The sequence below is a fragment of the Dendropsophus ebraccatus genome, chromosome 5 (genome assembly GCF_027789765.1).
Source record: "Dendropsophus ebraccatus isolate aDenEbr1 chromosome 5, aDenEbr1.pat, whole genome shotgun sequence".
NCBI classification, from domain to species: Eukaryota; Metazoa; Chordata; class Amphibia; order Anura; family Hylidae; genus Dendropsophus; species Dendropsophus ebraccatus.
Window position 1 is genome coordinate 6,958,902 of NC_091458.1, and position 26,903 is coordinate 6,985,804.

A 26,903-nucleotide genomic window follows, 5' to 3' on the forward strand; every position below is an offset into this window, starting at 1 on the left:
GGCTGGTTGTCTGGCTGTAATGCTAGACTCAGATCTATCTTTTAGTCCCTATATCCAAGCTCTTGCAGCTCCTGTCACCAACATTTAAAAAACATCTCCAGACTCCGCCCATTTCTCACCATTGACACCGCTCAGACTCTTACTGTCGCCCTGATCCCTTCTCGTCTTAACTACTGTAACTCCCTACTAATAGCTTTTCCTTTCTCTAAGCTTTCCCCTCTCCAGTCTATCCTGAACGCAGCAGCCAGACTCATCTTCCTCTCCAGCCGCTATACTGACGTCTCCTCTCTGTGCCAGCCACTGCACTGGTTACCCATTAAGTCCAGAATTCAGTTCAAACTCCTCACCCATAAAGCTCTCCACAACTCTGCCCTCCATACATCTCCTCCCTTATCTCCACAACTCTGCCCTCCATACATCTCCTCCCTTATCTCCACAACTCTGCCCTCCTCCATACATCTCCTCCCTCATCTCCACAACTCTGCCCTCCATACTTCTCCTCCCTCATCCCCACAACTCTGCCCTCCATACATCTCCTCCCTCATCTCCACAACTCTGCCCTCCATACATCTCCTCCCTCATCTCCACAACTCTGCCCTCCATACATCTCCTCCCTCATCTCCACAACTCTGCCCTCCATACATCTCCTCCCTCATCTCCACAACTCTGCCCCCCATACATCTCCTCCCTCATCTCCACAACTCTGCCCTCCATACATCTGCTCCCCCATCTCCACAACTCTGCCCCTCCATACATCTCCTCCCTCATCTCCACTACTCTGCCCCTCCATACATCTCCTCCCTCATCTCCACAACTCTGCCCCCCATACATCTCCTCCCTCATCTCCACAACTCTGCCCCTCCATACATCTCCTCCCTCATCTCCACTACTCTGCCCCTCCATACATCTCCTCCCTCATCTCCACAACTCTGCCCCCCATACATCTCCTCCCTCATCTCCACAACTCTGCCCTCCATATATCTTCCTCATCTCCACAACTCTGCCCTCCATACATCTCCTCCCTCATCTCCACATCTCTGCCCTCCATACATCTCCTCCCTCATCTCCACAACTCTGCCCTCCATACTTCTCCTCCCTCATCTCCACAACTCTGCCCTCCATACATCTCCTCCCTCATCTCCACAACTCTGCCCCTCCATCCATCTCCTTATCTCCACAACTCTGCCCTCCATACATCTCCTCCCTCATCTCCACAACTCTGCCCCTCCATCCATCTCCTTATCTCCACAACTCTGCCCTCCATACATCTCCTCCCTCATCTCCACAACTCTGCCCCTCCATACATCTCCTCCCTCATCTCCACAACTCTGCCCTCCATACATCTCCTCCCTCATCTCCACAACTCTGCCCCATATACATCTCCTCCCTCATCTCCACAACTCTGCCCCCCATACATCTCCTCCCTCATCTCCACAACTCTGCCCTCCATACATCTCCTCCCTCATCTCCACAACTCTGCCCTCCATACATCTCCTCCCTCATCTCCACAACTCTGCCCTCCATACATCTCCTCCCTCATCTCCACAACTCTGCCCTCCATACATCTCCCTCATCTCCACAACTCTGTCCTCCATACATCACCTCCCTCATCTCCACAACTCTGCCCTCCATACATCTCCTCCCTCATCTCCACAACTCTGCCCTCCATACATCTCCTCCCTCATCTCCACAACTCTGCCCTCCATACATCTCCTCCCTCCTCTCCACAACTCTGCCCCCCATACATCTCCTCCCTCATCTCCACAACTCTGCCCCCCATACATCTCCTCTCTCATCTCCACAACTCTGCCCTCCATACATCTCCTCATCTCCACAACTCTGCCCTCCATACATCTCCTCATCTCCACAACTCTGCCCCTCCATACATCTCCTCCCTCATCTCCACAACTCTGCCCTCCATACATCTCCTCCCTCATCTCCACAACTCTGCCCTCCATACATCTCCTCCCTCATCTCCACAACTCTGCCCTCCATACATCTCCTCCCTCATCTCCACAAATCTGCCCTCCATACATCTCCTCCCTCATCTCCACAACTCTGCCCCTCCATACATCTCCTCCCTCATCTCCACAACTCTGCCCTCCATACATCTCCTCCCTCATCTCCACAACTCTGCCCTCCATACATCTCCTCCCTCATCTCCACAACTCTGCCCCTCCATACATCTCCTCATCTCCACAACTCTGCCCTCCATACATCTCCTCCCTCATCTCCACAAATCTGCCCTCCATACATCTCCTCCCTCATCTCCACAACTCTGCCCTCCATACATCTCCTCCATCATCTCCACAAATCTGCCCTCCATACATCTCCTCCCTCATCTCCACAACTCTGCCCCTCCATACATCTCCTCCCTCATCTCCACAAATCTGCCCTCCATACATCTCCTCCCTCATCTCCACAACTCTGCCCTCCATACATCTCCTCCCTCATCTCCATAACTCTGCCCCTCCATACATCTCCTCCCTCATCTCCACAACTCTGCCCCTCCATACATCTCCTCCCTCATCTCCACAACTCTGCCCCCCATACATCTCCTCCCTCATCTCCACAACTCTGCCCTCCATACATCTCCTCCCTCATCTCCACAACTCTGCCCTCCATACATCTCCTCCCTCATCTCCACAACTCTGCCCTCCATACATCTCCTCATCTCCACAACTCTGCCCTCCATACATCTCCTCCTACCATCCTTCCCGTGCTCTGCGTTCTGCTAATGATCTTACACTAATATCTTCCATAATCAGAACCTCTCCCTCCGGCCTCCAAGACTTCTATTGTGCTGCACCAGTTCTCTGGAATTCATTACCCAAAGACCTCAGACTCATTCCCAACACTCATAGTTTCAAGCGTGCCCTTAAGACTCATCTCTTCAGGCGTATAACATTCCCTAAACTTGTCTCCCCTTCTGCTGTCTCCTCATCTTCTACTATGTCCCCATTTGTGCCATGTACTTTCTACCTGTACTCAGAAAATGTCGTGTGACTGGCTCACCCAATCACCATTCAACATTCTGGGGTGGATTTACGAAGACCGCTGTACAAGTACACCAGTCTTATACAGTATTAGCCCCCCCCCCCCCCTTCTCCCCAGCAGGATTCACTAAAAGGTGTACGCCTCTTAGTGAATCTGGCCGGGAGCCTGAATCTGCGCCCGACGTACGAAATCTACACCTTGGATCTTGATTTACGCCTATGGCCACGCCTCCTCCCCGCCTTATCACACCCCGCAAGCTACACCAGCCCGCCCATTGGGCATTCGGGAGGCGTACACCAGGGAAAAGGGGCGAATCTGCACCTTCTCCCTGGCGTACGCTTTGTAAACCCCCCCCCCCCTCTATGTACAATGGCTTGACTATTGGCAAATAAGCACTTGTTGCCTATTGTGTCCCCCCCAGTCCTCCTCCTAGTGTGTAAGCTCCTGTGTCACCCCAGTCCTCCTAGTGTGTAAGCTCCTGTGTCCCCCCCAGACCTCCTAGTGTGTAAGCTCCTGTGTCACCCCAGTCCTCCTAGTGTGTAAGCTCCTGTGTCCCCCAGTCCTCCTCGTGTGTAAGCTCCTGTGTCCCCCCCAGTCCTCCTAGTCTGTAAGCTCCTGTGTCCCCCCAGTCCTCCTCCTAGTCTGTAAGCTCCTGTGTCCCCCCAGTCCTCCTAGTGTGTAAGCTCCTGTGTCCCCCCAGTCCTCCTAGTGTGTAAGCTCCTGTGTCCCCCCAGTCCTCCTCCTAGTCTGTAAGCTCCTGTGTCCCCCCAGTCCTCCTAGTCTGTAAGCTCCTGTGTCCCCCCAGTCCTCCTAGTCTGTAAGCTCCTGTGTCCCCCCCAGTCCTCCTAGTCTGTAAGCTGCTGCCCCCCCCCAGTCCTCCTAGTCTGTAAGCTCCTATGTCCCCCCAGTCCTCCTCCTAGTGTGTAAGCTCCTGTGTCCCCCCAGTCCTCCTAGTCTGTAAGCTGCTGCCCCCCCCCAGTCCTCCTAGTCTGTAAGCTCCTATGTCCCCCCAGTCCTCCTCCTAGTGTGTAAGCTCCTGTGTCCCCCCAGTCCTCCTAGTCTGTAAGATCCTGTGTCCCCAGTCCTCCTCCTAGTCTGTAAGCTCCTGTGTCCCCCCAGTCCTCCTAGTCTGTAAGCTCCTGTGTCCCCCCAGTCCTCCTCCTAGTCTGTAAGCTCCTGTGCCCCCCAGTCCTCCTCCTAGTCTGTAAGCTCCTGTGTCCCCCCAGTCCTCCTAGTCTGTAAGCTCCTGTGTCCCCCCAGTCCTCCTCCTAGTCTGTAAGCTCCTGTGTCCCCCCAGTCCTCCTAGTCTGTAAACTGCTGCCCCCCCCCCCAGTCCTCCTAGTCTGTAAGCTCCTGTGTCCCCCCAGTCCTCCTAGTCTGTAAGCTCCTGTGTCCCCCCAGTCCTCCTAGTCTGTAAGCTCCTGTGTCCCCCCCAGTCCTCCTAGTGTGTAAGCTCTTGTGTCCCCCCCAGTCCTCCTAGTGTGTAAGCTCTTGTGTCACCCCAGTCCTCCTAGTGTGTAAGCTCTTGTGTCACCCCAGTCCTCCTAGTGTGTAAGCTCCTGTGTCCCCCCAGTCCTCCTTCTAGTCTGTAAGCTCCTGTGTCCCCCCAGTCCCCCTAGTCTGTAAGCTCCTGTGTCCCCCCAGTCCCCCTAGTGTGTAAGCTCCTGTGTCCCCCCAGTCCTCCTAGTCTGTAAGCTCCTGTGCCCCCCCAGTCCTCCTAGTCTGTAAGCTCCTGTGTCCCCCCAGTCCTCCTAGTCTGTAAACTCCTGTGTCCCCCCAAGTCCTCCTAGTCTGTAAGCTCTTGTGTCCCCCCCAATCCTCCTAGTGTGTAAGCTCCTGTGTCCCCCCAAGTCCTCCTAGTCTGTAAGCTCTTGTGTCCCCCCCAATCCTCCTAGTGTGTAAGCTCCTGTGTCCCCCCAGTCCTCCTAGTCTGTAAGCTCCTGTGTCCCCCCAGTCCTCCTCCTAGTCTGTAAGCTCCTGTGTCCCCCCCGTCCTCCTAGTCTGTAAGCTCCTGTGTCACCCCCAGTCCTCCTAGTCTGTAAGCTCCTGTGCCCCCCCAGTCCTCCTCCTAGTCTGTAAGCTCCTGTGTCCCCCCAGTCCTCCTCCTAGTCTGTAAGCTCCTGTGTCCCCCCCGTCCTCCTAGTCTGTAAGCTCCTTTGTCCCCCCAGTCCTCCTAGTCTGTAAGCTCCTGTCCCCCCCCCCAGTCCTCCTAGTGTGTAAGCTCCTGTGTCACCCCCAGTCCTCCTAGTCTGTAAGCTCCTGTGTCCCCCCAGTCCTCCTAGTGTGTAAGCTCCTGTGTCCCCCCAGTCCTCCTCCTAGTCTGTAAGCTCCTGTGTCCCCCCAGTCCTCCTAGTGTGTAAGCTCTGATGTCACCCCCCTCCTCCTAGAATCTGTTGGCGCTATACAAATAAATAAATAAATATTATTATTATTATTATTATTACTATCATAATTATTATGATACTGTTTGCTGAGCCATGTATCCAATCCTGTAATGTGTGATACCATCATGTATCTAATCCTTTCTCCTGAGCTATGTATCTAATCTTGTATCTAATGTGGAATACTGTCTGCAGAGCCATTTATCTAATCTGTTCTGCTAAAATGTGTATCTAATCCTGTCACACTGTCATCTGAGCTGTGTATTCAATCCTCTTATGTGTCCTACTGTCTGCTGAGCAGAGTATCCAATCATATCATATGTGATACTGTCTGCTGAGCAGTGTATCTAATCCTTTTTATGTGTAATACTGTGTGCTGACCCGTGTATTTACTACATCATATATTATACTGTCCTCTTGACAGTGTATTTAACCCTTTCCCGCACGAGGACATAACTGTACGTCCTCGCGCGGGTGCGGGCTTTCAGAGTGGGGCCGCGTGGCGACCCCGCTCTAAACCGCCGCGGTCCCGGGTGCCTCATGTAGCCCGGGGCCACCGGTATTAGTGGGCACGGTCCGATCGCTTTGCCCGCTAATAAGGTAATCAGATGCAGCTGTCAAAGATGACAGCTGCCTCCTATTACCGGATGCAGCACTTCCCTGGTGTCTAGTGGCGGAGATCGCTCCTCTGGGACGTTGTCCCGGAGGAGCGATCTCCGTTACTGCTGCTGGCAAGGGACCGCTCCAAGATGGCGCTTTCCCCGGCTCGGCACTCGTTTGTTTTCAGCTGTAGCAGCCGAAAGCAAACGAGTGCCGATCTTATACAGCAAGGATCTCAATGAGAGATCAAAGTGTGTATACTAGAAGTCCCCCAGGGGGAATAACCCTAACCCCAGGGGGGAATAACCCTAACCCCAGGGGGGAATAACCCTAACCGCAGGGGGGAATAACCCTAACCGCAGGGGGGAATAACCCTAACCCCAAGGGGGAATTACCCTAACCCCAGGGGGAATAACCCTAACCCCAGGGGGGAATAACCCTAACCCCAGGGGGGAATAACCCTAACCCCAGGAGGGGAAAAACCCTAACCGCAGGGGGAAATAACCCTAACCCCAGGGGGGAATAACCCTAACCCCAGGGGGGAATAACCCTAACCGCAGGGGGGAATAACCCTAACCCCAGGGGGGAATAACCCTAACCCCCGGGGGGGGAATAACCCTAACCCCAGGGGGGGGAATAACCCTAACCCCAGGGGGGGGAATAACCCTAACCCCAGGGGGGTAACCCTAACCCCAGGGGAAATAACCCTAACCCCAGGGGGGGAATAACCCTAACCCCAGGGGGGTAACCCTAGCCCCAGGGGAAATAACCCTAACCCCAGGGGGGAATAACCCTAACCCCAGGGGGAATAGCCCTAACTGCAGGGGGGAATAACCCTAACCCCAGGGGGAATAGCCCTAACCGCAGGGGGGAATAACCCTAACCGCAGGGGGGAATAACCCTAACCCCAGGAGGGGAATAACCCTAACCCCAGGGGGGGAATAACCCTAACCCCAGGGGGGGAATAACCCTAACCCCAGGAGGGGAATAACCCCAACCCCAGGGGGAATAACCCTAACCCCAGGGAGAATAACCCTAACCCCAGAGGGGCTTCTAGTATATGTGTAAAAAAAAAAAAAAAGTATTGTTATTAGTAAAAAGCCCCCTCCCCTAATAAAAGTCTGAATCACCCCCCTTTTCTCAGGTTATAAATAAAAATAAATAAATAAATAAACATGTTTGGTATCGCCGCGTGCGTAATCACCCAAACTATTAATTAATCACATTCCTGATCTCGCACGGTAAACGGCGTCGGCGCAAAAAAATCCCAAAGTGCAAAATTGTGCATTTTTAGTCGCATCAAATCCAGAAAAAATGTAATAAAAAGCGATCAAAAAGTTGTATATGCGCAATCAAGGTACCGATAGAAAGAACACATCATGGCGCAAAAAATGACACCTGACACAGCCCCATAGACCAAAGGATAAAAGCGCTATAAGCCTGGGAATGGAGCGATTTTAAGGAACATATATTCGGTAACAATGGTTTAAATTTTTTACAGGCCATCAGATAATATAAAAGTTATACATGTTACATAGCGTTGTAATCGTAACAACTTCAGGAACATGCATAACAAGTCAGTTTCTCCATAGGACACACGGCGTAAAAACGAACCCCCCCCCCCCCCCCCCCCCCCCCCCCAAAGAAAAAGAATTGTGTTTTTTTTTCTTAATTTCACTGCGCATATAATTTTTTTCTGGTTTCGCAGCATATTTTATGCAAAAGTTCAGCCTGGCATTGCAAAGTACAATTAGTGACGCAAAAAATAAGCGCTCATGCGGGTCTGTAGGTGTAAAAATGCAAGTGCTATGGCCTTTTAAGCACAAGGAGGAAAAAATGAACACGCAAAAACGAAAATTAGCCTGGTCCTGAAGGGGTTAATCCTGTTATGTGTGATACTGTCATGTATCTAATTCTGTCATTTGTAATACGGTTTGCTGAGCCATGTATCTAACCATGTCTGCTGTGATACTGTCTGTCGAGCTATGTATCTAATCTGTTCTTCTTAACTGTGTATCTAATACTATAATGTGTGATACTGTCTGCTGAGCATTGTCTCTAATCCAGTCATGTGTGATACTGTCTGCTCAATACTGACTGTCAATCAATGCTGTCTACTTAGCAAGCGTATCTAATCCTATCTAATACTTTCATGTGTGATACTGTCTGTTGAGCTGTGTTTCTAATCACATCATGTTTGATACTGTCTCCTGAGCCATGTATTTAATCCTATCACACCCAACACACAAGAGGCGGCTTCTAGTGATGACATTTATGGATGTTACTAACAGTGTATATAATCCTATCATCCAGCACACACAAGCAGTGGCTTCTAGTGATGACATTTATGGATGTTACTAACAGTGTATCTAATCCTATCATCCAGCACACACAAGAGGCGGCTTCTAGTGATGACATTTATGGGTGTTACTAACTGTATCTAATCCTATCATCCAGCACACACAAGAGGCGGCTTCTAGTGATGACATTTATGGATGTTACTAACAGTGTATCTAATCCTATCATCCAGCACGCACAAGAGGCGGCTTCTAGTGATGACATTTATGGGTGTTACTAACTGTATCTAATCCTATCATCCAGCACACACAAGAGGCGGCTTCTAGTGATGACATTCATGGATGTTACTAACTGTATCTAATCCTATCATCCAGCACACACAAGAGGTGGCTTCTAGTGATGACATTTATGGATGTTACTAACAGCCAGGAACGTTTTCTCTCCACATTCACAATCTACAGATTTTATACTAACGCTCTGTGAATGCAACACCCACATTTCATCTTATTATTATTATTACAGATTGAATCGTAATAATCTACCAGACACTTCCTGCACCCAGTTGGCCTCCGTAATAAGGAATAACCCCTCCCTGAAGAGACTTCACCTGTCTGGTAACCGTCTGTCCGGTCCTCACTTTAGTGACTTGGTGGAAGCTCTGTCCAGTCCAGACTGCAGGATAGAGGAACTAGGGTGAGTATAAGAGATGTGTACAGGACTGAGCCATGTATCTAATCATATCATGTGTGATACTGTCTTCTAAGCTGTGTATGTAATCCTGCCATGTGTGATACTCTCTGATGAGCCATTGTTTTGCCAGGTTTTATCAAACAGGCTTGGCTACATGTTTAATCCTTTGAGGACCAGGCCCAAAATGACCCAGTGGACCGCGCCAATTTTCATTTTTGTGCTTTTGTTTTTTTTCTCCTCCCCTCCTAAGAGCTCTAGCACTTTCATTTTTCTATCTACAGTACCATGTAAGGGCTTGTTTTTTTTACAGCAATAGTTGTACAGTCATGGTCAAAAGTTTTAAGAATGACACAAATCTTCTATTTTCCCATGATCCTCTGCCCTCTGGTTTTTATGTGTGTTTGTCAGATGTTTTTATCACATACAGAAATATAATTGCAATCATATTATGAGTAACAGAAGCTTATACTGACAGTTAGAATGAGTTAATGCAGCAAGTCAATATTTGCAGTGTTGTCCCTTCTTCTTCAGGACCTCTGCAATTCTCCCCGGCTGCTCTCAATCAACTTCTGGACCAAATCCTGACTGATAGCCGTCCATTCTTGCGCAATCAATACTTTTTGCATTTTGTCAGAATTTTTTGGTTTTTGTTTGTCCACCCGTCTCTTGATGATTGACCCCAAGTTCTCAATGGCATTAAGATCTGGGGAGTTTCCAGGCCATGGACCCAAAATCTCTGTTTTGTTCCCTGAGCCATTTAGTTATCACCTTTGCTTTATGGCAAGGTGCTCCATCATGCTGGAAAATTGTTGATGGCCAAACTGCTCTTGGACGGTTGGGAGAAGTTGCTCTTGGAGGACATTCTGGTACCATTCTTTATTCATGACTGTGTTTTTAGGCAAGACTGTGAGAGAGCCGATTCCCTTGGCTGAGAAGCAACCCCACACATGAATGGTTTCAGGATGCTTTACAGTTGGCATGAGACAAGACTGGTGGTAGCGCTCACCTCGTCTTCTCCGAATAAGCGGTTTTCCAGATGTCCCAAACAATCGGAAAGGGGATTGATCAGAGAAAATGACTTTCCCCCAGTCCTCAGCAGTCCACTCCCTGGACCTTTTGCAGAATATCAGTCTGTCCCTGATGTTTTTTCTGGAGAGAAGTGGCTTCTTTGCTGCCCTCCTTGAGACCAGGCCTTGCTCCAAGAGTCTTCGCAGTCTCACAGTGCACAGTGCAGATGCTCTCACACCTGCCTGCTGCCATTCCTGAGCAAGCTCTGCACTGCTGGTAGCCCCATCCCGCAGCTGAAACACTTTTAAGAGACGGTCCTGGCGCTTGCTGGTCTTTCTTGGGTGCCCTGGAGCCTTTTTGGCAACAATGAAACCTCTCTCCTTGAAGTTCTTGATGATGCGATAGATTGTTGACTGAGGTGCAATCTTTCTAGCTGCGATACTCTTCCCTGTTAGGCCATTTTTGTGCAGTGCAATGATGACTGCACGTGTTTCTTTAGAGATAACCATGTTTAACAGAAGAGAAACAATGATGCCAAGCACGAGCCTCCTTTTAAAGTGTCCAGTGGTGTCATTCTTACTTAAAGGACAACTCCCGCGGGACCCACAAAAAAAAAAAAAACACAGACACACACAGACACCATACTCACCATCTCTCCGGTGACGATCGCCACTCGATTCGCCCGCCGTCCGCCTCTCCGTCGCCGCCGTCCGCCGTCCAGCGATGTCTCCAACTTCCGGGTCCAGGGGATGGAAAAGGCTGCCAGTGCGCTTGCGCACCGGCAGCCTTTTCATTGGCTGGAGCGCATCACATGGCTTCCAGCAAGCTCAGCCAATCAGGGCTGAGCAAGCTGGAAGCCATGTGATGCGCTCCAGCCAATGAAAAGGCTGCTGGTGCGCATGTGCACCAGCAGCCTTTTCATCCCCATTCACTTTGCATGAAGACGCCGAGGAGGAAGAAGACCCGGACCGCCCCTCGGCTCTGACGTCGTCGTCACCAGATGCCGCCCCGGAGAAGAGGACCGTGACGATCGTAATAGGTAATGTATACATTCCTTAACTTCCGGGGTGGGGGGTCGGGGGTCCGAAAGTGGGGGAAGGGGGCCAGGCCGGGTATTTAACCACATTACAAAGTTATATAACTTTGTAATGTGTGTTAAATGAGCAAAAAAAATTTTTTGTGGGAGTTGTCCTTTAATCATGACAGATTGATCTCCAGCCCTGTCCTCATCAACACCCACACCTGTGTTACTGGAGTAATCACTAAAACAATGTTAGCTGGTCCTTTTAAGGCAGGGCTGCAATTATGTTGAAATGTGTTTTGGGGGATAAAGTTCATTTTCTAGGCAAATATTGACTTTGCAAGTAATTGCTGTTAAGCTGATCCCTCTTTATAACATTCTGGGGTATATGCAAATTGCCATTTTAAAAACTTAAGCAGTAGACTTTGTAAAAATTTATATTTGTATCATTCTCAAAACTTTTGGTCATGACGGTACTATGTAATGGCGTCTTTCATTCTACCATAACATGTATGATGGAACCCCAAAATATTATTTATGAAAATATAAATTGGAGAAATTGGAAAAAAAAGAATGCAATATTGTAACTTTTGGGGGGTTCCTGTGTCTACGTAATGCACTATACAGTAAAAGCGACATAATACCATTATTCTATAGGTCAGTACGAACACAACCACATGCGAGTTAACACAGATTTTTTAATGCTTTATTTTTCTTTTAATGAAATCCTTTTTTTTTGCAATTAATTATTAATGAAATGGGCCTATTGTGACTCCTATAACAGTTTTAGTTTTTCACCTACGGGGCTTTATGGGGTGTCATTTTTTGCACCATTATCTTTACTTTTTATTAATACCATATTTGTGTACATCAGATGTTTTGATTATTTTATATTAATTTTTTTTATATATAATGTGAAAAAAAAAGGTAATGCTGGTGGGATGGCGATTGTTATATTTTAATAGATCGGACAATTACGCACGCTACGGTATATAATATGTTTCTTAGCATAGCATTAATCAGTGTAATAGGCGCTCTGCTCATACTATGAGCAGATGATGGGAGGAGTAGTACTGTGTATATGTGTCCAGCACCGAGCAGGGAGGGAGGGGGGAGGTAGATGCACAGGCACCTCTCTCCCTCCCTGCTTGGTGCCCTCTAAATGTATTCATTGAATACATTTATGGGATACTTTGGGGAGCAAGGACACTTGCTCCCCAAAGTATTCCATAAATGTATTCAATCAAAACGGACTGTACATAACATTTTTACATACACATCAATTGATTCAATAGTGTCCAGCAGGGGCGCACTATATATAGAAGTCAATGGTACTTCTATATATAGTGCGCTCCCTGCTGGACACTCCATAGGAATTACACCCTGGTTCGTGACGTCACGGAATTTCAGCAAATTTGAAGATTCCATGATCTACAAAATTAAGGGAAATAGCAGTATGTGCATTTCCCATAATTAATGTACATTAAAAATTTGCCTAACTTACCATAAGTAACAACATATTAAAAAATACTTTTGGCCGTACTTCTCCTTTAATTTAAATTATTATTTTTTTAATATTTTACACATTTTTTCACTCTTAATTCAATGCCATGAACGTATAACTTAAAACTAAAAGTCCAGGCAAAACTATGAAAATTTTGCAAAACAAGGCAAAACCTCAAGCACTCAGGAGAGGAAAAACCCCTTGTGGAGGAAACCTCTCCCGAAGTCATGTCCCCCTTTGCTTAGGGCTCCAGGGGATTCTTTATCACAAGATCCACAAAGACATCTACACATGACACTGGATGAGGGCATTTGAACACTCATATTCTTGTGAATGGTCCCTGCCCACTGACTCTTTCCCCTTTGCTCATGAGTTCCACCAACATATTTGCCCCTTCAATTATGTCTCTAGTGAGACCTAGTTCCTGGCATTTTAGTTTTTCTTTGAAATAGTAGACTTTATGCCAGTGCAAAAAGGTGGAGATCCTTAACCCAATTAACTTTGTTGAAAGAGCCAGTGGGCACAAAACCAGGACCCTTACTCAATACACACATTTCGGTTTCAGACAATCAACTCTTAGAGAGATTCACGATAATAATCGTAATCAGAGTACTGGTGAGTATCAGGTGAGGACAAATCTGTCTCTGATTCTTTAGCTGTTCTCCATTGAGAAAGCTATAGACTTTATTGTCTTTAAAATCTTGGAGATCTTGAACAATTTGCTTTCTTTCTTTAACCCCTAGCCGCACCAGGGCGTTATTGTACGTCCTGGCAGGAGGTTGCTTTCCGCACCAGGACGTACAATAACTTCCCGGCTCCCGGTGCTCACTGTTTACATAAACAGTGACCGGGAGCCACGACTAAACTGTCAGCTGATAGCTGACAGTTTAGTGTAGCTGCTGCAGGACCCCCTGAAGGGGTCCAGCACAGGCGATCACCGGCATCAGTGGATCGGTAACGATCCACCAATACCGGTGAAGCAAGCAGTAAACCCCCGGGTTCCGGTCTCTGCCTAGTTCCGGGATCCGGGGGAAGCTGCTGCCGTCCCGCCCCCCCGATGCCATGTCTGACAATCCTTGTGTTTCCCCCCAGCTGCTCATCCCCCAATCCTTGTTCTCCCGCTGATGTGTCCCCTGATCCCCGGTCCTCCGCTGCCGTGTTCCCCCGCTGATGTGTCCCCTGAAGATCCTCAGTCCCCCGCTGCTGTGTTCCCCCGCTGTGGTGTCCTCTGATCTTGCTGCCGCCCCCCTGATTCCCCCCCCCCCCCGGTGCCGCCAATACCGTTGCTTCCACCGCCGCTGCTGCTGTGCCGGAGGGTCACAGCAGATGTCTCTCCTTCCCCCTCCTCCTCGCAAAACTGGCTCCCCAGATCCCGTAGCTCAGAGTGAGTTCCGGGACCGGGGAGCCAATGCTGCGAGGAGGAGGGGGAAGGAGCGATCTCTGCTGTGACCCCCTCCTGCTGCAGCAGCATGGCACATGCTGCTATATACTGTGATTGGCAGCTCTGTGATCAGAGCTGCCAATCACAGTATCTGATCGTGACAGAGCATGGATGCAGGCTCTGACCCCTCACTTTGTGAGGAGATCAGAGCCTGCATCCATATACTGTAAAACACACACACACACATATATACACATAATAAAAAGTACCCCCTCCCCTGTGATCTCCCAGTAATAAGGGAGATCTTAGTGTCCGTCAGTCCGCGTCCGTTAGTAAGCGCCAGTCAGCGTCCGTTAGTGTCAGTCAGCGTCAGTTAGTAAGCGTCAGTCAGCGTCCGTTAGTAAGCCTCAGTGTCATTCTGTGTCCGTTAGCAAGCGTCAGTGTCAGTCAGAGTCCGTTAGTAATCGTAAGTCAGCATCCGTAAGTAAGTGTCAGTAAACTTCTGTGCACACACAGACATAGGTGCTCCTTCTCTTCTGAGCCCTGTTGTGAGCCCGTACAATACTTTATGTTCACAAATGGGGTATTTCTGTGCTCAGGAGAAATTGCTTTACAAATATTGTTTGTTTGTTTTTTACTCTAAGCTTTTTGAAATTTGAAAAATGTTGGGTTTCACCAATGTAGAAGTGTGAAAAATGTGATTTTTCATTTTCACAGCCCACTTTTGCAAAAAACTGTGAAAAACCTGTAGGGTCCAAATGCCCACTGTACCCCTTTTTACATTCCTGAAGGGGTGTAGTTTTCAAAATGGGGTCACTTGTGGGGGGTTTCCACTGTCTCGGCACTAGGAGGGCTCTGTAACTGTAACATGGTCTCCTACATTTATTCCAGCCAAATCCATACTCCAAAATTTAAAGGGGGCTCCTTCTCTTCTGAGCCGTGTTGTGCGCCCGCACAACACTTAACGTCCACAAATGGGGTATTGATAAAAACTGCAGATTCAGAGGAATAAATGTTTTATTGCATTTCACTTTTTATAGCTGTGCGGTATGAAAGAAATAGAATTGAATTGGAATGTCTGCAAAGAAAATGGAAATTTTTACTTTTCACACTTACTTTGCAGTTATTCCTCTAAAATGCCTAAAGGGTTAAAAACAGTTTTAAATGTCAATTTGAATACTTCAAAAGGTGAAGAGTTCAAAATGGGGTGAATTATGGGGGTTTCTAATATCCAGGCCTCTAGAATATGCTCCAAAACTGAACTGGACCCTAAAAAATTCTAAGTTAAAATTTTCACAAAAATTTAGAAAATTGCTACTAAACAATTACGGCCTCTAAAATCCTAAAAAAGTTAACGCATGTTCACCAAATGCTGCCAACATAAAGTAGACAAGTTCTAGATATGAATTAATCAATAATTTATGTGGTATAACTATCTTCCTTAATGGCAAAGACTTTCAAATTTAGAGAAATGCAATTTTTTTCAATTTTTCACATCATTTTGGAGTTTTTCTCAAAAAAAAAGTTAAAGGTATCGGCCCAAATGCACCACTAACATAAAGTGGAACATGTCACGAAAAAACAATCTTGGAACCACTAGGATCGGTAAAAGCATTCCAGAGTTATTAATATATAAAGTGACACATGTCATATTTGGAAAATTTGGCCGTGTCATAAACACCAAAACTAGCTGTGTCCCCTAAGGGTTAAGATGAAATTGGAAACTCTCAATAGTGTTCTTTAGTTGATTCTCCTTAGCTGGGTACTTCAATACCCCTGAGAACTGTTCAGCAAGTTTAGATTCAATAAGGGCTGACTTTTTCCTCATCAACCAAATATTGCATACATGTCAGTGAGGTAGCTGTAGCCGTTTCTCCCATTTAAGCATCAATCCTGGAGACCTGATTCTTGGTGCAGGGACCAAGTTTATTCTCAAGCTTCTAGGTACTATTTGATTTTTCAGATAACTTACCAAGCTCTTCAGTTCCCACCAAGAAGTGGAATACTTTTCATGAAGCTTGGTCAGCTCTCTGAAAGCTGTTTTGAAAGATGGTGTATACTTTTTGTGTGTGAATATTTTGTCAGAAAATACATCCGATACTTCAGTGGCCTATTGATCCAGAGGCTAAGAAGCCAGCCATGCCTAAGACTCAGGTACACAAATCAAAAGAAATCCAAAACTGGATCCAATACCCCTCATGGCAATCTATAGAGATGAGCGAACTTTTCAAAACTTCGGTCCCACCGGACTTTAGGATTTTTTCGGAAAGTTCGGTCCAACCGAATTTCTGATTTCTTCGGATTTCATAGTTTAAAGCATCTATATGATACGGGGGTAGTGTATTTGGTTGAATTTAGGGCTCTACATGTCAGTAACATATTTATCTTTTCGATATCTCAAAGTCAATTTTTTTTTTAGACTTCAATATTCACCATTACAGGATCTATGCAGGAAACTCACCATTACAGGGTCTATGCCGGAAACTCACCATTACAGGGTCTATGCAGAAAACTCACTATTACAGGGTCTATGCAGGAAACTCACCATTACAGGGTCTATGCAGGAAACTCACCATTACAGGGTCTATGCGGGAAATTCACCATTAGAGGGTGCAGGAAACTCACCATTACAGGGTCTATGCGGGAAACTCACCATACAGGGTCTATGCAGGAAAAAGGTCACAAATGCAGAGAAGGAGCAGCAGTAGCCAACATGGAGGCCAGGCAGGATCCGCAATAGCTAACATGGAGCCCAGGCAGGAACAGCAGTAGTCAACATGGAGGCCAGGCAGAAGCAGCAGTAGCCAACATGGAGGCCAGGCAGGAGCAGCAGTAGCCAACATGGAGGCCAGGCAGGAGCAGCAGTATCCAACATGGAGGCCAGGCAGGAGCAGCAGTAGCCAACATGGAGGCTAGGCAGGAGCAGCAGTAGCCAACATGGAGGCAAGGCAGGAGCAGCAGTAGTCAACATGGAGGCCAGGCAGAAGCAGCAGTAGCCAACATGGAGGCCAGGCAGGAGCAGCAGTAGCCAACATGGAGGACAGGCAGGAGCAGCAGTAGCCAACATGGAGGCCAGGCAGGATCAGCAGTAGCCAACATGGAGGCCAGGCAGGAGCAGCAGTAGCCAACATGGAGGACAGGCAGGAGCAGCAGTAGCCAACATGGAGGCCAGGCAGGAGCAGCAGTAGCCAACATGGAGGGCAGGCAGGATCAGCAGTAGCCAACATGGAGGCAAGACAGGAGCAACAGTAGTCAACAATTGGGTATATATCACTTTTTTAAGATATAATGCTATACACCTGAACCAGATATTTTAGTCCCTCAGGATAAGACGGACGTGATATACACACTTTCAATCAGAAGGGTCCAAGTATAGAAATTGGGTATATAGCACTTTTTTAAAGATACAATGCTATACACCTGAACCAGGTATTTTAGTCTCTCAGGATAAGAGAGATGTGATATACACACTATCAGAAATATAGGACTTGCATATCTGTACAGCATGTTATGGTTCCGTGCACCCTTTGCTGTCCTATGCCTAATCTATCTATCTTTCGCCCTCTCTATATTTCTCTCTCAATCACTAGATGTTTCTCCTCTCCTCTTCTCATGTGACTGCTCCTTTTAATGCTATACCGACATCACACAGGGGGTGGGCTAGTGCAAGATCACAGCTGATTGGGTGTGTTCCGGGATGCTTTTCCTGCCTGGAACACTTCCTGCTTTCTAGAATGGCGGCTGCCATTTTAGAAAGTAAGAAAAAAAAATTGGAGTGGATTTCCAAAAATCCAAATCCGATCGAACTCGGATTTTTGGGAAAATCCAAACCGGATCCCATACCGGGCGAACCGGTTCGCTCATCTCTAGCAATCTACATAGACAATTCACAAAGATGGGAAAACACCAATTTGAAATATAACTTTTAATTATAGTACTTAAAATATAGAAACCCCACAACAACACATATACCACAGCCGTGGTCAATCTCCAATACCAAAGCCAATCATATAGATAGTAACATAATGCGATTTCACCCAAGTTCTGGATGCTACTGGTCGTGGTTTTGGTTGGGGGTTCTCTCCAGTTTCTGGGCATAGTGGTCCAAGGGTTTCAGGTACACTCACTCTAGTAATCCCTTACAAGATGTATGGTCCACTAGCTGTACCTACAGAGGGTAGACGATATCAGGGACCACTAGTACAGTCTGTCTACTGCCACTACTCCAGACTGTGCCTCTGCAGGATATAACCTCCCCCAAACTTAGATATTTAACGCATTAGCATTGAGCACTTTTTTGACTCCTTAGATAGTCTAGTGCAATGTGCACTTTAGTTCAGTGAGGGACACATAGTTCACCTGCATGAGACACTTTATATCACCACTGTGATTCTGTTAGTAAGTACTCTATAATATCGCCTTGCATTAGACATCTTACTCCTGCTGTTATCCTCTGATGAGTTTTGGCGATCCAAAAGGAAACGGGTCACATTGGGATACACTTGTAGGGTATACTAGGGTTTTGTTTTCAAAGGGTTAGAGAAGGGTAGGGGTGAGTTCCCCAAAATACAATGTGCGAGTAGAGGTAGTGAACCATACTTCTTGTTAGGGATTACTAGGGTGAGTGTACCCGAGACCCGTTGGACCACTACGCCCAGAAACTGGAGAGGACCCCTTACCGAAACCTCGACTACTAGCATCCAGCACTTGGGTAAGATTGCATTTTTTTAACTATGTGATTGGTTGATGGCATATAGGCTCATTGGTAGTGCCATGTTTACTGGTACGTGGCTTTTTTTATATTGGAAATTGACCGCGACTGTGGTATATGAGTTTTAGTGGGGTTTCTATATTTTAAGTACTATTATTAAAAGTGTTTCTCCATCTTTGCGATTTGTCTATGTAAGTTGCTGTGAGGGGTATTGGATCCGGTTTTGGATCTCATTTGATGTTGACCGCTGTCTCCCGATGGGGTATTCTATCACCTGTACTTATTTTGAATGTATTAGAACATTTGTTGAGTGGGTGGTCATGGATGAGGTGGGATTGAATTCTATACTGCATTATCTAGATGATTTTTTGTGCATCGGCCCCTTCTGGGTCCTCGGTATGTTCAGTTTTGCTACATACACTTGAGCAGGTAGCAAGGCGGTTTGGTATTCCCTTAGCTCCTGAGAAAACTGAAGGCACTACTACAACTGTTTGTTTCCTTAGGATTGAGATAGATTGAGTGGCTATGGATTGCAGGTTGCCTTAGGACAAATTGTTAGATTTGGTGCAAGCGGTGGGGGAGTCGAGGTCAGCCAGGGAAGTGCGCTTGCGCCAGCTGCAGTCAGTGCTCAGCAACCTGAACTTTGCCTACCGCATCATTCCTATGGGGCGGATATTTTGTAGGCAGTTGTCTTTCGCTCCAGGGGATGTTAAGAACCCACTACACTTCATTTGGTTAAATAGGGAGTGTAGGGTGAACTGAAAGAATATGGAGTTATTTTCTGGTCCGATATATTGGGAAGTCGATTTGGCAAGAAGGGTGATAATGCAGGGCTGGAATTTTATACTGGTGCATCGGGAAGCTTACTTTCAGGGCAAATTGTTAGTGGGTAACTAGCCGGTTTCGTAGCCGGAGGCAGGGTTCTGGACAAACCTTGCATTGCTGGAGCTGTTTCCTGTTGTGGCAGTGTTAGAGGTTTGGGGGTCGGAGTTGGAAAGCTTTGGTTTCATCGGGACAACAGCTATAGTTTATGCTAATATTTCCTGGTCAGCTTCATCCCCTCTTTGGTAGTACGTTTTTTGCGTCACCTGGTGTAGTTACTGTATGTCTCTCTTTGAACGTATGGGTAGTGGCTGAACATGTTCTCCGTGTGTGACTCAGTTTCAGTTGGACAGGTTCCGCCGGTTAGTGCCGAATGTGGAGCAGCCTTTTCCTCCTCGGCTCTGGAAGCTGGCGTTCAGACTGCATTAGATCTTCTGCGGCGGTCTTTGATCGACGCAACATGGCGGGCCTACAGTGCTGTATGGCAGGAATGGGAGGGACTTTGTGTTGAGGTGAGTTGTGCCCCATTTTCTGGTGATGTGTTATCCGATTTTTTGTTTTGGATCGGGGATTCTTTTTCTAAGGGAATATCTAAGTCGGGGTTGCAGCGTAGGTTGGTGGATTTGGCTTTTTGGTGTAATTTTTTTCAGATAGCAAATTTAACTAAGCATTTTTTGGTGAAGCAGGTGAAGCAAAGCCATAATTTGGTGGATAGGTGTTGGGGTTATGCTGTGGAGTAGGCTACTCCACTTCCATTCTAGGTTAGACCACTCTCCAGAAGTTTTAGTGGTTCAGTCCTCCTTTAGTGAGGCATTCAGTCCTTGAGAATATTGATTTGGGACATTATTTGATGTCCTCCAGCAATGGTCATTGTTCCCCCGGCATAATAGTGGTATGGTCGGAAATTGTTGCCCAATTGAGCTGGCGTTAGGCCTGGTCGGTTGATTGCTTTAACAAGGCCAGATGGAAAGGTAATCGGCAGTCTCCAACTTTATTGTGAGCAATGGTGGGAGTGCTGTGCCCTTTAGAAATTCTGGATTGTGGTCATTTGATGGCTGATGGGGTTCATCTCATTGATGTGGGTACCAATAGGGAGGTCTTGCAGAGCACTTTAAGGTGAAGTAATTGTAAGGGGGGCACCCCAAAAATAATGATTTATTATTCTGAATAACATGTAAAACAAATGAAACAATCATTTAGTAACAGCTGAATATGTGTTATAATAAGTTACTGCACAGTAATGGAGAGGATGGGAAACACAAGGGCTGACAGAGACTGCAGGGAGCAGGAAGGAATGAGCAGGACAGATGTGGGCACATACATGCAGCACTCTCTGTCTGGGGAGAGAGGGGTTACAGCTATGGAGAGATTACCTCCACAGTCCTGTCCCCTGATGTAAGCCCCAGCCTGAAGTAGATTTGCCATGATTTAGAAGGTGAGGGTGACTTTCTTGGTCAGAGTACAGGGCTGTAGACCCCGCTATGCAGACCATGCCCCTCCCCCTCCCACCCAGTACAGGGAGCTCTTACACCAAAGCCATATAGAAAGAAAAATCTGTATGCACTCACCACTTTAGCAGATAAAAAGTCCTTTATTTGTATATTGGACAGCATGTTTCAAGCGGGTGGAAGACGCCAAACCTTCCACTGATGACAGCTGTTTCACGCCCACTTCTTGGTGCTTCCTCAGATCTTTACTCTTACACCAAAGCAATGTTCTTACACCAAGTCACAATTTTGAAAAACTTTCAGCTCTTCTTGCAAAATGCTCTTAAACCAAGTTACTCTTAAACCAAGGTACCACTGTACTTTGGAATCCGTCACTTTCCCTTAGTTTGTTTCTCTAACCTTTTTTTTTGTCCTAGTATCCCTGGGCATCCATCTTGCTGCTTTTTGGATTTGTGTTTGTTTACATAAAAAACTTCCAGGTCACAGGGGTCAGCAGTGACATCAAACCTCAGCAACCCCTTGCTCCACCCCCTCCTCTGTGGATCTAACTCCGCCCACTGTACCCTTAGGCAGTAAATGTGTACCTTCCTACAAGTGTCTTTTGGGCTACATGGCAGCTCAGTGTCTGCCAGTTACTTATATTATCAAATAAACAAGTTTTTAATCTTTTATCTGTTGTAGGATTACAAACCTCACCACACGTATGTATGTTAGGAGTTGTCCTGGATTACATATACACTACAGTAGCCATTCTACAGGTGGGTGAGGTTTTAATAGGCCAGGATACTGTTGCAAGTTTTTCCTTCCTTGGTGACTGACATGAGGTGAAGCATCATCTCTCCTCTCCATACTGCACGGCACAGCATTCGGCACCTTCTCACCCTTTCAATCTGGCCACAGTCCCCATAGCAAAAACACAGTCTATTAAATAGTCAACAGGTGGTGCAAACATCTCCCGAGATGCACAGCAACACAGCAATCCACGCAAGGAGAACAAAGGAAAGGCACGCACTAAACTCTTCAGGTGACTCTTTATTTCACTGGTGCGGCTTAATTATCCAGCATATCGCTGTGCAGACCAGGACGCTAAACAATCGCTCTCGAAGAGGTTGCAGCAGTTTTTTGTGCTAGCACGCATTATCAGACTTGATGAAGTGCGCATTTGCGTGAAACAGATGGTACCTGTTTGAGAATATGTGTTCAGTGTCTTCGTCTGCACAGCCCTCCGTTTGTTCTTGCATGGTTTTCTCCTCTCCATATTACACACAGCAGCAGTATTACCCAAACACTTTAGATCTTTACAGTACAATATTAACAATATTGTTCCTTTATTTCTATAGCTCCAACCTATTCTGCAGTGATGTACCAAGATTGGAGTCCGTAATCTTGTTCACTTTCCCCAGTGGAACTAAAATCAGTGCAGACACTGACAGGACTTTAATATTACAAAGCAACATAGCTAATTTCTGTGGCCCCCACAGCATGGCTAACCTCTGTGGCCCCCACAGTATGGATAACCTCTGTGGCCCCCACAGTATGGATAACCTCTGTGGCCCCCACAGCATGGCTAACCTCTGTGCACACCAGAGCATGGCTAACCTCTGTGGCCCCCACAGCATGGCTAATCTCTGTGGCCCCCACAGCATGGCTAACCTCTGTGCCCACCAGAGCATGGCTAACCTCTGTGGCCCCCACAGCATGGCTAACCTCTGTGGCCCCCACAGCATGGCTAACCTCTGTGCCCCTGACAGCATGGCTAACCTCTGTGGCCCCCACAGCATGGCTAATCTCTGTGGCCCCCACAGCATGGCCAACCTCTGTGCCCACCAGAGCATGGCTAACCTCTGTGGCCCCCACAGCATGGCTAATCTCTGTGGCCCCCACAGCATGGCTAATCTTTGTTCCCCCCCACAGCATGACTAACATCTGTGGCCCCCACAGCATGGCTAACCTCTGTGCCCACCAGAGCATGGCTAACCTCTATGGCCCCCACAGCATGGCTAACCTCTGTGCCCACCAGAGCATGGCTAACCTCTATGGCCCCCACAGCATGGCTAACCTCTGTGCCCACCAGAGCATGGCTAACCTCTGTTGCCCCCACACCATGGCTAACCTCTGTGCCCACCAGAGCATGGCTAACCTCTGTGGCCCCACAGCATGGCTAACCACTGTGGCCCCCACAGCATGGCTAACCTCTGTGGCCCCCACAGCATGGCTTACCTCTTTGGCCCCCACACCATGGCTAACTTCTGTGGCCACCAGAGCATGGCTAACCTCTGTGGCCCCCACAGCATGGCTAACCTCTGTGGCCCCCACAGCATGGCTAACCTCTGTGGCCCCCACAGCATGGCTAACCTCTGTGCCCCCCACACCATGGCTATCAGCTCCTGGTCTCCTCCATGCCATGCTGCCCTTACTGCTGCAGTTTCTACTGGCTCAGATATTATCTCCTCCTACAGGGGTGGGGCTAAAGGAATGTGGATGCATAACCCCACCCACCTGATGACTCACTGTTCCCTTCACTGGCAGGAACAGAAAAGGGAACGTGACATCACAGGAAGTAAAGCAAGCACAGGCAGAGTGGTCATGTGACTGAGCCTGAGAACACAGTAAGCTCTAAATAAGAAATAGAAGTGTATGTAGAATATACATTACCCACAGAAGTCGTCAATGCACTGCTAGTTTATTGAAAAATCCTTGACAACCCCAACCCCTAGTCAAGCCAAATAATTTCCAAACACAATAATCTCAAGCTTCAGCAAATCATCAAAAAAATGTCAAATGCACTTAATGAAGGAAAGTATATATAATAAATCAAGAAAAAAATGAAAGTCTAAATATCAAGAATACATAAGATTAGGCTACAACCTATAATAATTCTGCATCCCACTTGACTGGCTGCACTTTACCTCCTGTTTCTCTCCCATTACCTTATAGATTGTGAGCCCTCGCAGGCAGGGTCCTCTTCCTCATGTACCAGTCTGCCATTTGCCTTCATGTAATGTGTTTTGATCTTGTTGTTTCTGCTCGTTACCCCTAACTATTGTATAGCGCTCTGGAATTAAGGGCGCTCTATAAATAAATAATAATAATAATAATAATAATAATAATAATAATGTTTATTTATAAATTGAATAATTGAGTTCATACAGGGGTGAAGGACAGGCCTTTTGTTAAGAATTCATATAATGGTGAATTCTGCTTGAAATACAAAATGAATTCCACATTATAGACTTTATGTAGCCACACATTTTCACTAGCAGAACAGCCATGTATCTAATCCCATCATGTGTAACACTCTCTTCTATATCTATATATCTAATCCTGTCATGTATGACACTGTATTCTATATATATCTAATCCTATCATGTGTGACACTGTCTACTTTATCTATCTGAACCCATCATGTGTGACACTGTCTACTATATCTATATATCTAATGCTATCATGCATGACACTGTATACTATATCTATATATCTAATCCCATCATGTGTAAAACTGTCTACTATATCTATATATCTTATTCTATCATGTGTGACACTGTCTACTATATCCATGGATCTAATCATCTCATGTGATACCATCAGCTGTAAAAGCTTTAGTCCAATGTTCTTTATTTATCTGGGGAACCAAGAAAACCCTTTTGCAAAAATTAATAATTTATGACAAGGCCATTAGTGAGGGATTGTGAGTGTGAAGAGCATGGATGTGTTGTCAGTGGATCTATCATATAGCTGCCACCATTCCTGACATCCAGCACACACAAGAGGCGGCTTCTAGTGGAGAAATTTATGGATGTTACTAACAGTGTATCTAATCCTATCATCCAGCACACACAAGAGGCGGCTTCTAGTGATGACATTTATGGATGTTACTAACAGTGTATCTAATCCTATCATCCAGCACACACAAGAGGGGGCTTCTAGTGGAGACATTTATGGATATTACTAACAGTGTATCTAATCCTATTATTCAGCACACACAAGAGGCGGCTTCTAGTGATGACATTTATGGATGTTACTAACAGTGTATCTAATCCTATCATCCAGCACACACAAGAGGGGGCTTCTAGTGGAGACATTTATGGATATTACTAACAGTGTATCTAATCCTATCATCCAGCACACACAAGAGGCGGCTTCTAGTGATGACATTTATGGATGTTACTAACAGTGTATCTAATCCTATGCTCTACCACACACAAGAGGCGGCTTCTAGTGATGACATTTATGGATGTTACTAACAGTGTATCTAATCCTATGCTCTACCACACACAAGAGGCGGCTTCTAGTGATGACATTTATGGATGTTACTAACAGTGTATCTAATTCTATCATCCAGCACACACAAGAGGGGGCTTCTAGTGGAGACATTTATGGATATTACTAACAGTGTATCTAATCCTATCATCCAGCACACACAAGAGGCGGCTTCTAGTGATGACATTTATGGATGTTACTAACAGTGTATCTAATCCTATGCTCTACCACACACAAGAGGCGGCTTCTAGTGATGACATTTATGGATGTTACTAACAGTGTATCTAATCCTATCATCCAGCACACACAAGAGGCGGCTTCTAGTGATGACATTTATGGATGTTACTAACAGTGTATCTAATCCTATCATCCAGCACACACAAGAGGCGGCTTCTAGTGATGACAATTCACAATCCACAGCTTCTATTCTAACGCTCTGTGGATGCGTAACCTACATCTTCTTCATCTTCTTATTATTTCAGATTGGGTGATAATAATCTACCAGACACTTCCTGCCCCCAGTTGGCATCTGTAATAAGGAATAACCCTTCCCTGAAGATACTTCACCTGTATAATAACCGTCTGTCTGGTCCTCACTTCAGGGACTTGGTGGAAGCTCTGTCCAGTCCAGACTGCAGGATAGAGGAACTACGGTGAGTATAAGAGATTCATACAGGACTGAGCCATGTATCTAATCCTATCATGTGTGATACTGTCTGGTGAGCTGTGTATCTAATCCTGTCTTGTGTGGGCTGAGCAGTGTATGTAATCATGTCATATATGATACTGTCTTATTGGCAGTGTATCTAATCCTATCATATGTCATTCTGTCTGCTTAGCTTTGTATCCAATCCTGTCATATCTGATATACTAAGACTGGACACGACCCCATAGAGGTAAGCCACCATTACGGGGTAAACAGTCAGGAAGGGGTTTATGTGGTGGTGGTGCTAGGGGGAGAGTAGGCAAGGGGCATAGAGAGTATAAGTAGGAGCAGCTCCCTCCCCATGTAACACTCAAGAGGAGAGAGCCCGGTAGCAGAGTGTTAGGAACAAGTGTGTGTAGCAAATTGTTGTGGAAAGCAGGGCAGGGTGCCTGAGCTCACCATGTCACTCAGGGAACTTCAGGAGCATTTACGGGAGGCGGCAAAATCTACCCCCGACTAGGCCTGGCTGGAGGAATGGGAATCCGGGATGTCCTGCATCCTCCTTCTGCTCCTGGGCTTGGTGAGTATTCTGCTGCTGCGAAACAGCTGGTGCCAGCAGCTTTAAGTCCCGCAGCAGGCCCCAGCTCTCCTCTCTTCTCCTGTCATCAGGCCCAGTCATATGGGCCTCCCTGAGATTCATGTCGGTCCTACAGAAGGACTACATGCAGGGATGACCCAGAGTCCCTCCATTTCCGCCACACAGTGGCCCGACATTTGTCCAGACTGTCAACAGCTGGGGAGTGAAGGGCCACGGGGGCCCCGGAACCTCCATCATCATGCCTGTTTTTTGGTACCTTGTCCCGATCGGCTCCGTCTGAGGATGTGGATGACGGCGCGGCTGAGGTAGATGACATCGCTCTTCCTGGGGAACCCTATCCTAGCGGGAACACAGCACCTGAACAGCCTGGTGGGTTGTCCCTTTGAGTTTTGTGCTCTGTGTTAGATAGGTCCCAGGGAGTAGTTAGGGTGCGGTTGGTACTAGTGCACAGGGTGTGGTGGTTGCTGAGGCGATTGGATGGAAGGAGTTATTTAATTGTTTTAGAGTGTTCATGGCAGTCGGTTGCAGGGGTGCTGGG

The 26,903-nt window shown here is 46.9% G+C and overlaps 1 protein-coding gene across 1 annotated transcript in view; it reads left to right on the forward strand.

Annotated features, from left to right (window-relative positions):
- The window catches only part of LOC138792239 (NACHT, LRR and PYD domains-containing protein 12-like), a 172,280-nt gene that overhangs the window by 111,018 nt on the left and 34,359 nt on the right, over positions 1–26,903 (forward strand). The window contains exons 7-8 of the mRNA XM_069969413.1: positions 8,799–8,969; positions 25,604–25,774. Of these exons, the coding sequence (XP_069825514.1) occupies positions 8,799–8,969; positions 25,604–25,774 (342 nt within the window). The remainder of the gene's footprint in view (positions 1–8,798; positions 8,970–25,603; positions 25,775–26,903) is intronic.